This window comes from Elgaria multicarinata, chromosome 23 (genome assembly GCF_023053635.1).
Source record: "Elgaria multicarinata webbii isolate HBS135686 ecotype San Diego chromosome 23, rElgMul1.1.pri, whole genome shotgun sequence".
NCBI classification, from domain to species: Eukaryota; Metazoa; Chordata; class Lepidosauria; order Squamata; family Anguidae; genus Elgaria; species Elgaria multicarinata.
The window spans coordinates 6867199-6879619 of record NC_086193.1 but is presented as its reverse complement, the minus strand read 5'-3'; the positions used below and the strand labels follow the sequence as shown (position 1 = coordinate 6879619).

The window sequence follows — 12421 nt, the reverse complement described above, 5'->3', positions numbered from 1 at the left end:
ACAAGAAGGATCTTGGAATTGTTGTAGATCACAAGCTGAATAGGAGCCAACAGTGCGATATGGCTGCAAGAAAGGCCAATTGGCTGCATTAATAGCTTCCAAATTGCGTGAGGTACTGGTTCCTCTCTATTAAGCTTTGGTTAGGCCTCATCTAGAGTATTGCGTCCACTTCTGGGCTCCACAATTCAAGAAGGACACAGACAAGCTGGAGCATGTTCAGAGGAGGGCAACCAGGATGATCAGGGGTCTGGAAACAAAGCCCTATGAAGAGAGACTGAAAGAAATGGGCATGTTTAGCCTGGAGAAGAGAAGATTGAGGGGAGACATCATAGCACTCTTCAAATACTTGAACGGTTGTCACACAGAGGAGGGCCAGGATCTCTTCTCGATCCTCCCAGGGTGCAGGACACGGAATAACGGGCTCAAGTTAAAGGAAGCCAGATTCCAGCTGGACATCAGGAAAAACTTCCTGACTGTTAGAGCAGTATGACAATGGAATAAGTTGCCTGGTGAGGTGGTGGGCTCTCCCACACTAGAGGCCTTCAAGAGGCAGCTGGACAACCATCTGTCAGGGATGCTTTAGGGTGGATTCCTGCATTGAGCAGGGGGTTGGACACGACGGCCTTGTAGGCCCCGTCCAACTCTGCTATTCTATGATTCGATGTACTGAGATATGAGGAGAAAAAAGGAAGAGGAAAGGCAGGCAGAGAGGGAGGGGAGAGCCAATTGTATGTATGCATTATGTTTTATTGCATTTACATCCTGCCTTTTTTCCTCCAAGGAACTCAAGGCGGCATACATAATCCTCCTCCTCTCCATGTTAACCTCTCAGCAACAACCCTGTGAGGTAGGTTGGGCTGAGAGTCTGGCCCAAAGTCACCCAGTGGGTTTCCATGGCCGAGTGGGGACTAGAACCTGGATCTCCCAACTCCAGTCTGACACTTTAGCCACTACACCACACTGCCTCTCAGTGCGGTGGGTTACCATTGACATCCCCCTTGTGTATCATGTCTTAAATGGTGGCTTTGCTTAACTGGGATCACCATTTTAAAAAAGAAAAAACTCCATCTAGACAGGCAGTGACCCCCTCCCCCCTCCAATACTTCTGAGCATGTGCAGAATGCCTTTCCCATCTGACAGTGGTTGAAGAATAAGGCCTGCCTTCAAATGTGTACAATATACCTTGCCCGTCAAAAATGAAATATTTTGCAGCGATCAGAGGAAACATCATCAGAAATCTTTTATCTGATTTTATATCCTCCTAATCTAGCAACTGTGTCCACTTACCATCTGAAACCTAAACAGCACTTACTTCCTAAATAGCAATAAACATTAACACAGTATAAATACTTACATCCTATATAATTGGGCCATAAATAGTAAAACATCACAGAACCACTGTTGGCTATCGTATTCTGCGGAGGGCAGCATTGGTTATTTCCTCGGGCACTGATAGTCAACTCAATGGCCCCGTTCAGACAACACGCTAAACCATGTTGCTTAAGCACAAAATACTTAATGGAATGCATTCCGTTAACCATTTTGTGGTTAAGCAGCATGGTTTCGCGTGTTGTCTGAATACGAGTCTTGTTTTAAGAAATTGAATAAATCATCATCTCCATAAATTTGTCAGATTATTCCAACACACATACAGATCTGCTTTAGGCATGGATGATTGCCACATCACACAGCACTGAGTTCCAAAGATTACATGTGCAAACTGGTAAGAAACCAACATGAATACGAAATATATGCACAGAGATAGCACCTCTACCCCCATAGCTCTGCCATTCTCCCAAATCATAGAATAGTAGAGTTGGAAGGCGCCTATAAGGCCATCGAATCCAACCCCCTGCTCAAAGGAGGAATCCACCTTAAAGCAGATAATTGTCCAGATGCCTCTTGAAGGCCTCTAGTGTGGGAGAGCCCACGGCCAACCTAGGTCATTGGTTCCATTGTCATACTGCTCTAACAGTCAGGAAGTTTTTCCTGATGTCCTGCTGGAATCTGGCTTCCTTTATGTAGTAAATACTCACGCACTCTGAGGGTTGAGGTGACCGAAGTGATCTTTATTGAGCATACACAAAGTTTAAGTAGCAAAATCCCTGCTCCTTCTTCCCCCCTCCCTCTCAGCCGAAACCCCTTTGATCGCCTTGCTTGTATCCTGAATCCACACCTTTAATCCCCTCTGTCCGCTGAGTCAGTCTGCCTGGTTGTGGATTCCGTGCTTAGCCTAGAGGTCTATCAGGACATGTCTAGGGCTGAACAATGGTCAATTAACTGGGAGGAAGATAACAGCAAAGACCTGCTTTTCTCAGGCAGTCTTCTGTCAACGTAACTCTCCAGGCCTGTACTGTAATACTTCATCTCCCCTTTCTTTATTAATTTATTATGCCGAATTGGTGTTGTCCTGATGAACTTCCGGGACATGATTGGACAACTGCTTGTACAACATCTGTATGTGCTCTGGACGATAAGGTCTCAGAGGGGTGTTTTTCCGCCAGCAGCGGCTACACATTTGTACCAGACTAGGAATACATTGAATAAGGCAACACAGAAAGAGTAATGCAGCGGTTAATATAATTATTCCGTGTCCTGCACTCTGGGAGGATCGAGAAGAGCTCCTGGCCCTCCTCTGTGTGACAACCTTTTAAGTATTTGAAGGGTGCTCTCATGGCTCCCCTCAATCTTCTCTTCTCCAGGCTAAACATGCCCAGTTCTTTCAGTCTCTCTTCAAATTCCTTACCCACCCGGAACACAGGGATGTCTTCTCGTCCAAGATGCTGTTTGTGGTCTTGTGCTCCCGTGCCATCTACCTGGAAGTGTAAGAGCAGCCATGCCACACCATACACTGTAATGTTGGCCATAACGGTGAAGGCATACCTAAAAGCCGGAGAAGAGAGAACAGGAAAGTATCCAGACGTCACTGGGTAGCACGTAGCTTTCTAGAAGAACAAGTCTGCTCCTCAGGTTTTTTTAAGTTATCTTACTTTGAGAAGCTTTGAAACCTACTGTTCTAAAAACTCAAAAGTTCCTAACTGCAGAGACGCAGCCTCCACTTTTGACATAAAATCCAAAGGAAAACCTCAAAAGTTATATACCGCTTTCATAGTGCAATTTTCTGCTTGGTGTAGATTAGGCCAGAATCTCCAATTTAGAATTTAGCAAAAAACACAAAACGTACCTTACAGAACTTCAATGAATCAAGATTATTGTACAAAAAGGAATTTCTAATATTGTAAAGACATGTATCTAAACAAAGAGTTCACAATCAATTGTAAATGCCAAATTACAGAAGAAGTCAATAGTTACAACGCATGTATATCTCATATCCCAACTTTCCCTGGGCTGTACGTAAACTAACCAAAGCCGTTCCTTAAACGGTTTGGACTGCAGTTGTTTTAATGTCGTGCTTCTAATGTTAGATCTAAACGTATTTTAGATCTAAACGCTCAGAGATTTTAATATATAATTGGAACAGTATTACTGTTTTGTCTAGAAATAGCCTTCCTCAGGAACTATATGGACTACTCTTCTTAATTTTATATATAACGCACTATCTTAAAGACAAAAAACCCACTTCCTAAATATTATACATTTTCCATGGTGTACTGGTCAACTGAATAAGGCCAAACAGCCAAGTATATTATGTTCTGGGTATCACACTTCAAGAAGGACGCAGACAAGCTAGAGCGTGTTCAACGAGAATGATCAGGGGTCTGGAAACAAAGCCCTATGAAGAGAGAGTGAAACAATTGGGCAGGTTTAGTCTGGAGAAGAGAAGATTGAGGGGAGACACGATAGCACTCTTCAAAGACTTGAAAGGTTGTCCCACAGAGGAGGGCCAGGATCTCTTCTTGATCCTCCCAGAGTGCAGGACACGGAATCATGGGCTCAAGTGACAGGAAGCCAGATTCCAGCTGGACACCAGGAAAAACTTCCTGACTGTTAGAGCAGTACGACAATGGAACCAGTGACCTAGGGAGGTCGTGGGCTCTCCCACCCTAGAGGCCTTCAAGAGGCAGCTGGACAACCATCTGTCAGGAATGTTTTAAGGAGGATTCCTGCACTGAGCAGGGGGTTGGACTTGATGGCCTTATGGGCCCCTTCCAACTACTATTCTATGATTCTATGAAATTGTGAGCTTATTAATTCACCTGGAGCAAACTTCAATATTGTTTCGAATGCACAATTCCTGGTTTTCTCCAACCCATTCTTTTCCCGGAATGTACTTGTGCTTCGAAAGCCGGTCACCGCAAAAAAGATAACACCGTCTGAGAAGTTGTCATGGCTGCTTTGATAGCATTATCTCTTTTATAGCGAATGGCTTTCGGAATATAAGCACTTGTTTCCGTGGGAGATATTTCCCCTCTGAAATCAACGTCTTTTATTCATCTCTCTCTATTTGTCTATCGGTCTGTCTATCTAGGTACCTATCTATCCTTTTAAATGTCATCCTATAACAGGAAATTATAGGTGTTACAAACTGTCTGGCTTGAAGATATTACATGGACATCATACATTTCTGCAGAAATTTTTCCAATTCTGGCCACAGAATTTTTGGCTTTACTATTGCCAGTTTTGGGTGGGGTGGGGTTGTATTTGTTATCAATCCAATTCTCTTGTACTTGGCACATATATCTGAGCCTGGGGACACGGGGAAGGGAGAGACAAAGAGATGTTTGTGTTGTAGGGGATTGTAGGGGGTGAGTCTGGAAAAAAGAGAAAGATCCTGGATGTCATGTCTAACCCTACTGCCCCTGTTTCAGGAGGTGTTTCAGGTAATCAATCAGAATCAGATCCAGAACTAGAAGACGCAGCGCCAGACACCAGCCAGCCTGGACCAGTGGGGGAGGAAGCTCACACAGGCGATTCCCCAGCTGGGAGTCAGCCCCCTCCAGAGCTGATCTCCTCAAGGCCAAATCCTACACACTCGGTGGGAAGTGAGCCTTCTTCCAGAGGTGAGCGTCCCGACAAGCTAGCTGATGCTGCGGTCCGCCAGAAGCTCAAACGCACAGGGCGGAAGGAAGGTGTGAGAAAGTTGTTTCGATTACGCCAGAACCTGCCTCCGTACCAGGCTCTCTGAAGTTACGGGCGTTTTGAGAAGTGGCTTCCTATTCTTCTTGAGCAGGTAATTGTCTTGCTTAGTTTGCATAGTTTTGCATAGGGGGACGTTTCCAAGAGGTTAGACTGATTCCATTGATTCCATTGTCGTACTGCTTTAACAGTCAGGAAGACAATGGAACCAGTTACCTAGGGAGGTTGTCGGCTCTCCCACACTAGAGGCCTTCAAGAGGCAGCTGGGCAACCATCTGTCAGGGACGCTTTAAGGTGGATTCCTGCATTGACCAGGGGGTTGGACTTGATGGCCAGATAGGCCCCTTCCAACTCTACTATTATATGATTCTAAGTGATGGTTGTCCAGTGTCGTGTTTCTCAGAACACTCCTGCTTTCGATGGGAGGCAAATGACGAGGCTTTCTAAGTAATCCACAAAGCTTTATTAAGCAATAAACGACTCTTCTACCTAAATAGAGTGTAACCTCTTGAAACCGTACCCCTAGGCAAAACTACGCAAACTAAGCAAGACAATTGTCCGCTCAAGAAGAATAGGCCTTATAGGCCCTCAATGGCCTTGTAGGCCCCTTCAAGCTCAACTATTCTTTGATTCTATGATTCTAAGTGATGGTTGTCCAGTGTCGTGTTTCTCAGAACACTCCTGCTTCTCTGTTCCCTTCCTCGGAAATGGTGCTACTGTGAATCTTGCTTGTTTTGAGAAGCTACTTTAAAAAAAATAAGTTTCTAGCCCTTATGAAGCCAAGTTTGAAGATACTGGATCAGTGACTGGAGGAGTCTTAAAAGACAAAGATTAGGACCACCAAAATCGTGGGAAGGGGAGAGCGCCAGATTCAGGAACTATTCACCCACAACTTGCGTGGCCCAAATCCTGACCTCGATAGGCACTTGGTCTGATCCGGCGTGGCTCTTCTTATGTAAGGACCTTCCTTATGAAAATGCAGCCATTCAGGCAGCGGCTCAGCTTCTGTTGGAACCTTCAAGGAGGACGTGGGTGCAACACAGCCCTCTGCCTCTCATGTTCCCCAGCAAGTGGTATGCAGAATCTTTTGATGTTTCCCAGAGCTTTGTAGACATTTTCTTTTCCGTGAAATCTTTCAAAGCAGGCTATAACATCACAGGGTTGCCCACCAGTTTGTGCTCGGGGCTCTGTGGGATCTTTCAAAGCCTGCTCGTTGCACCTCGAACCTTAAGTTAAGGCGGCTACATCACTGCGATAAGGGGGTGCTCGATTCTGATTCTAATGTGTCATGGATAGAGAAGATCTAGCAATCCGGTTTTCCTACTCCTCCTGCCATGTCTGCAATTCTTTTGCTGTCTTTACGGACTTTTTAGCTTCCCAGAATGCAATGACTAAGGCCTTAGCTAGACCTAAGGATTATCCCAGGCAAATGGAGGGGTCGTCCCTGCCTGCTCCCGGGATCCCCTGTGTGTCATTTGGATAGAATCACAGAAAAGCAGAGTTGGAAGAGGCCTACAAGGCCATCGAGTCCAACCCCCTGCTCAATGCAGGAATCCACCCTAAAGCATCCCCGACAGGTGGTTGTCCAGCTGCCTCTTGAAGGCCTCTAGTGTGGGAGAGCCCACAACCTCCCTAGGGTAACTGGTTCCACTGTCGTACTGCTCTAACAGTCAGGAAGTTTTTCCTGCTGTCCAGCTGGAATCTGGCTTCCTATAACTTGAGCCCGTTATTCCGTGTCCTGCACTCTGGAAGGATCAAGAAGAGATCCTGGCCCTCCTCTGTGTGACAACCTTTTAAGTATTTGACGAGTGCTATCCCGGATTGTCCTGGGATGCACAGGGATGATCCCGGGACTATCCTGGGACATAGGCCTGGTCTAGCCATGGCCTAAGTTAGACAAGGGCTATCACTGCCCGTGATCAAGCCTCAATAAATTTAACTCTTGCTCTTCTGGACAAGCAGCCAAGCACATATGTTTGGCAAAGCAGTCTAAATTTAACAGCTAAACAGAAAATATCGGTTAGGCGAAAGGAGGAAATAAAAACCGACTTTACCATAAGTGTGCAATGCAATAAAAACAGTAATAAGGGGGCTGTGTGTGCATGGATTCAGAACGATTAAGGGGGGGGGGAAGTTGGCTGCTAGACAAAAGCACCTTGATATGATGCCGAAACTGGAATCACACCGCGAAGAGTCAGCGAACCAAGACACGAATAAACAAGCTTTTGACATTGGCAGAATCCATGACTCAAGGACTATGGTATCAATTCAGGAACCACATTTCTAAATGGCATGCAAGAACCTGAACAAGCAACTTTATCTGGGCAGTAAAGGACAAAAAAGGACAAACTCATCAGAAACTCCCCCTAAGTATTTGCTAAATTTATGATTGGGATCCCTATTGAGGGTTCCTTTCCGATAGCATTTGTTCGGGGTTCTACTGAAAAAGCCAATATTACAAGTGAAAGAGGACAACTTTGGTTTGTCCCGCTCTGTATATTGATTGTTAGTGAATCATAGCTGTTACACTAAATTATTTTGTGACTCAAATCACAGACCATAGCTAGACGCGGCTTTATCCGGGGTGACCCTCGGGTTCGTCCCTGTGCGTCCACATGTTGCACAGGGGGATCCGGGATCATGGAGGGATGATCATAGAATCATAGAATAGCAGAGTTGGAAGGGGCCTACAAGGCCATCGAGTCCAACCCCCTGCTCAATGCAGGAATCCACCCTAAAGCATCCCTGACAGAAGCTTGTCCACCTGCCTCTTGAAGGCCTCTAGTGTGGGAGAGCCCACAACCTCCCTAGGTCACTGGTTCCATTGTCATACTGCTCTAACAGTCAGGAAGTTTTTCCTGATGTCCAGGAAATGACCACCTTGCTAGGTCATTGGTTCCATTATCGCACTGCTCTAACAGTGAGGAAGTTTTTCCTGATGTCCAGCCAGAATCTGGCTTCCTCTAACTTGAGCCCGTTATTCCGTGTCCTGCACTCTGGGAGGAGGATCCTGGCCCTCCTCTGTGTGACAAGCTTTCAAGTATTTGAAGAGTGCGATCATGTCTCCCCTCAACTTTTTCTTCTCCAGGCTAAACATGCCCAGTTCTTTCAGTCTCTCTTCATAGGGCTTTGTTTCCAGACCCCTGATCATCCTGGTTGCCCTCCTCTGAACATGCTCCAGCATGTCTGCGTCCTTCTTGAATTGGGGAGCCCAGAACTGGACGCAATACTCTAGATGAGACCTAACCAGGGCTGAATAGAGGGGAATCTGGTGTGGTCAATTCATTTATTTTTCCAGATAGCCTTTGAATTGTGTGCTGTGAACCATCTTTTTATGCCTTTAGGAATTAAATCTCCTATAATAGTAGACTTCTCTTCAGTTCCCTACTTTTCTTTGATACAATGGCCCAAGGTTACGGATTTCCTTCCATCCCAAAGGGTATCTATGTCTGGTGTGTTATTTTCTTTGAAGTAGTTACTTAATTCCTGTGTCAATTTATCTTTTGTTTCCTGCCTAAGTTAGCAGAACTGGGTTCAGCCTCCAGGCATGCATAAATTAAACATTGCATGAATATACAGCCTCATGCTACTTAATTAAAAACGAATCCTTATTTCATGATGAATAACCTTTGGACTATAATGTATCTTAAATAGAAAACTATCTTTAGATAGGTTTTCCCTCAAAAAGCATTTTATTAAAAAAAAATCCAATTTAAATAATAAAAAAATCATTTAAAAAATAAATAAATCATTGATTTTTATCCACCCTGGGTCCTGTTCAGGTAACAGTTGCCTAAACCTCGTAGTTAAAAACTTCCTCATGTTTTCTACCTCTAAATCTTTCCTAATCCTTCAAACATGACTTTGGTCTCTGACTCCTGTTCTCCAAGGACTTGAGCTGGTCCTAATAATCAGCATTAGATAGGGTCAGGCTTGCCAATTTTTTTAAAAAAAATGTTTCAATCGGAGATTAGCAATGTTTGATGTCAGCAGAGTAGTTTTTCTCCTATTCCAGGGCACCTTGAGGGCTGGGCCATTTACTTTAGTTGGTTAAAGACCTTCCAGTCACGGGGTTTTCTCCATTAACAGTTCATTGTAGTCTTCCCTGAAGACTCACTTTGTAGTTTTGGCTTAAAAAAAAAAACCCACGGTAAGCTGACTTTAAAATGCAAAACAGAAAGCCCCGTAGGGAAGTTCACTAGGGATGTGCTCCGCTTCTCCTCGGACCAGAGAAGCAGAAGCGGATCGGGGTGCTTCGCCTCCCCTTAAGGCGTAGGCGAAGAGGATCGGGGGAGCAGCGAAGCGTTGCGGATCGAGGTGAAGGCGGGTCCTTCGCCTCGATCCGGAGTTCCACAAAAAAGGTAAGGGGGGGGGTTTACGGGCCCTGCTGCTGCCGCCGCCCATGCGGTGGCGGCGGCAGAGCCAGGTAAGGGGGCAAGGGGGTCTTACCTGCATCCATCCGCGGTCCCGTGGCTGCTTCAACTGAGCCCAAGTTGCGGCCTAGTCTTCCTGTTTGAGTCCTCGGGCTTAGCTGAAGCCGGCATGGGTCCGCAGATGTACACAGGTAAGAGGGAGGAGGGTTTACCTGGCCCTGCCGCCGCCACCGCCCGTGCGGCGACGGTGGCAGAGCCAGGTAAGGAGGCAAGGTGGCTGCTCCAAGGCTCTGCAACTCCCTTCCCAGGGAGGCCAGGCTGGCTCCCTCTGTGCTACAGTTTCGGAGGCAGGCAAAACCTTTTTTGTTTCAGCAGGCTTTGGGAACTATACTGGACCTGTGTTAATGTACTGATTTCCAGTCAGTCAAAGATCCCAGATTCCTGTTCGAACCGGCTGGAGAAATTCCAACCTCCGAAATGGTGCCTTAAGCCTGCTCAGTGGAGTGTCAGCCTCCATACTGAAGTCTCCTTTAGCTTTTGAGAATTAGCGGAGAAAAGTAATTTAGTGTCATTTTTTCTGTTTGTTTGCTTAAACTGTTCTTTGCCTCTTATTTATTTGCAGGTGCTTAAATAACTTTGGGCTGCCATCCTATGCATACTTACCTGGGAATAAGCCCTATTTAACTTAATAGGATTTGTTTCTGAGTAGACACGCATAGGATTGCAGTGTTAGATAACTAAAGCTTAGGTAGCTTTCTTACTTTCCCTAGACCTTTACATATTGCTCAGTTTTTTTAAAAAAATCCTAGCCCCCCCCCTCCCCAAATTGTCCTGTTTTTGTGGATTCAGAATATGGCAACCCTAGATGGACAGCAAGAAGTCTACCAAGTTGGCTGTCACCAAGGCCCGGAAAAATTAAGGCAGCAGTATCGGGTTAGGTCCGGCGACTCACCAATTTGTAGACCTTACCTGAAAGCTGTAAGCTCCACCTTCTCATGATCGCTGGTGACCAATTCCGGGATGAGTGAGAGGTGGGAGATCTGGGTGGCTGCCCAGCCAAACTGGAAGATGACAATGAATGGGATGAAGTAGATGAGGGCAGCCCACTCAGGTGTGTTCTCTGAGCAACCCAAGCAAGGGTTGAAGATAAAGGGAAAGGAGAGAAGAACACAGATAGTCCCTGCAGGGGGGAGAAGAAGAAAAAGAGAGTAGTTTCAATGGCTGTGTAAAGCCCCCATTGAGGCATCCTCCTCAGAGTTAGAGCCAGAGGTCTCAGAAACCGAGGGCACCCCAAAGCAGCAGTTTCTGCAGCTGAAACTCTCCCAACGGCCTGAGTTCGATCCCAGCGGAAGCTGGTTTCAGGCAGCCGGCTGAGGTGGACGCAGCCTTCCATCCTCCCGAGGTTGGTAAAATGAGTACCCAGCTCGCTGGGGGAAAGGTAATAACGGCCGGGGAAGGCAACAGCAAACCACCCCGCTATGAGGCCTGCCAAGAAAACGTCAGCGAAACCTAGCGTCCCTCCAAGAGTCAGTAATGACTCAGTGCTTGCACGAGAGGTTCCTTTCCTTTCCATTAGTATATATGGGGAACCTGGTGAAGTTTCCACATCATCACAATAGTTAAAGCTGCAGGTGCCCTGCCCTCTTTTCAATCTGGTCACTCTAGTATAGCTCCTGCACCTTTAACGGTTGTGACAAAGAAGGAATTTCACCAGGTTCTCCATATATACAAATGACGCCTGCTGAAATTTCCTTTTCTATGCAACTGTTAAAGATACAAGAGCCCTGTCCTCCTTTTCATAAGTCGCCCTACCTGAGGGGAGGTAGTCTTTCTCATAGAACCAAAGAATCGTAGAGTTGGAAGGGGCCTATAAGGCCATTGAGTCCAACCCCCTGCTCAATGCGGGAATCCACCCCAAAGCATCCCTGACAGATGGTTGTCCAGCTGCCTCTTGAAGGCCTCTAGTGTGGGAGAGCCCATGACCTCCCTAGGTCACTGATTCCATTTCCGTACTGCTCTAACAGCCAGGAAGTTTTTCCTGATGTCCAGCCGGAATCTGGCTTCCTTTAACTTGAGCCCCTTATTCCGTGTCCTGCACTCTGGGAGGATCGAGAAGAGATCCTGGCCCTCCTGTGTGTGACAACCTTTTAAGAATTTGATGAGTGCTATCATGTCTCCCCTTAATCTTCTCTTCTCCAGGCTAAACAGGCCCAGTTGTTTCAATCTCTGTCAGGAGAAAGATTCTTCCTCTGAGGCAGAGGCTGACACCCAGGAACAGCTTCACCTCAAAGGACAGGCTGGTAGGGCTCCTGTGCTGCTCACCTCTAGAAAAAGTCTCCTCAGGAGAAAGTAACTCCTCAGGAGTAAAGGCTCTGGAAAGGGAGGCTTGGCCAGGATCTACACTGCTGATTTAAAGCACTTCATAACAGTTTTGACAACACTTGGGGGCCAGGACACACTCCATATTCCGTTTTCAAAACTGTTATAAAGCGCTTTAAAGCACTTTAAAGTAGTAGTGTAGATCCGGCCTTGATTACTGCAGCTGAGTTCTGAGTGAGGTTCAGCAGACCTTGGAATAGGAGCCAGCAGTGCAATAGGGCTGCAAGAAAGGCAAATGCTATTTTGGGCTGCATTAATAGAAGTATAGCTTCCAAATCACGTGAGGTACTGGTTCCTCTCTATTTGGCCCTGGTTAGGCCTCATCTAGAGTATTGCGTCCAGTTCTGGGCTCCACAATTCAAGAAGGACACAGACAAGCTGGAGCATGTTCAGAGGAGGGCAACCAGGATGATCAGGGGTCTGGAAACAAAGCCCTATGAAGAGAGACTGAAAGAACTGGGCATGTTTAGCCTGGAGAAGAGAAGATTGAGGGGAGACATGAGAGCACTCTTCAAATACTTGAAAGGTTGTCACAGAGAGGAGGGCCAGGATCTCTTCTCGATCCTCCCAGAGTGCAGGACATGGAATAACGGGCTGAAGTTACAGGAAGCCAGATTCCGGCTGGACATCAG

At 46.3% G+C, this 12421-nt stretch overlaps 1 protein-coding gene across 1 annotated transcript in view; it reads right to left on the bottom strand.

The window, feature by feature from the left end:
• MFSD12 (major facilitator superfamily domain containing 12) overlaps positions 1–12421 on the bottom strand; it is a 49678-nt gene that overhangs the window by 14059 nt on the left and 23198 nt on the right. The window contains exons 2-3 of the mRNA XM_063147197.1: positions 10380–10590; positions 2751–2883 (exon numbers count right to left, since the gene is read on the bottom strand). Coding sequence (XP_063003267.1) covers positions 2751–2883; positions 10380–10590 — 344 coding nt within the window. The remainder of the gene's footprint in view (positions 1–2750; positions 2884–10379; positions 10591–12421) is intronic.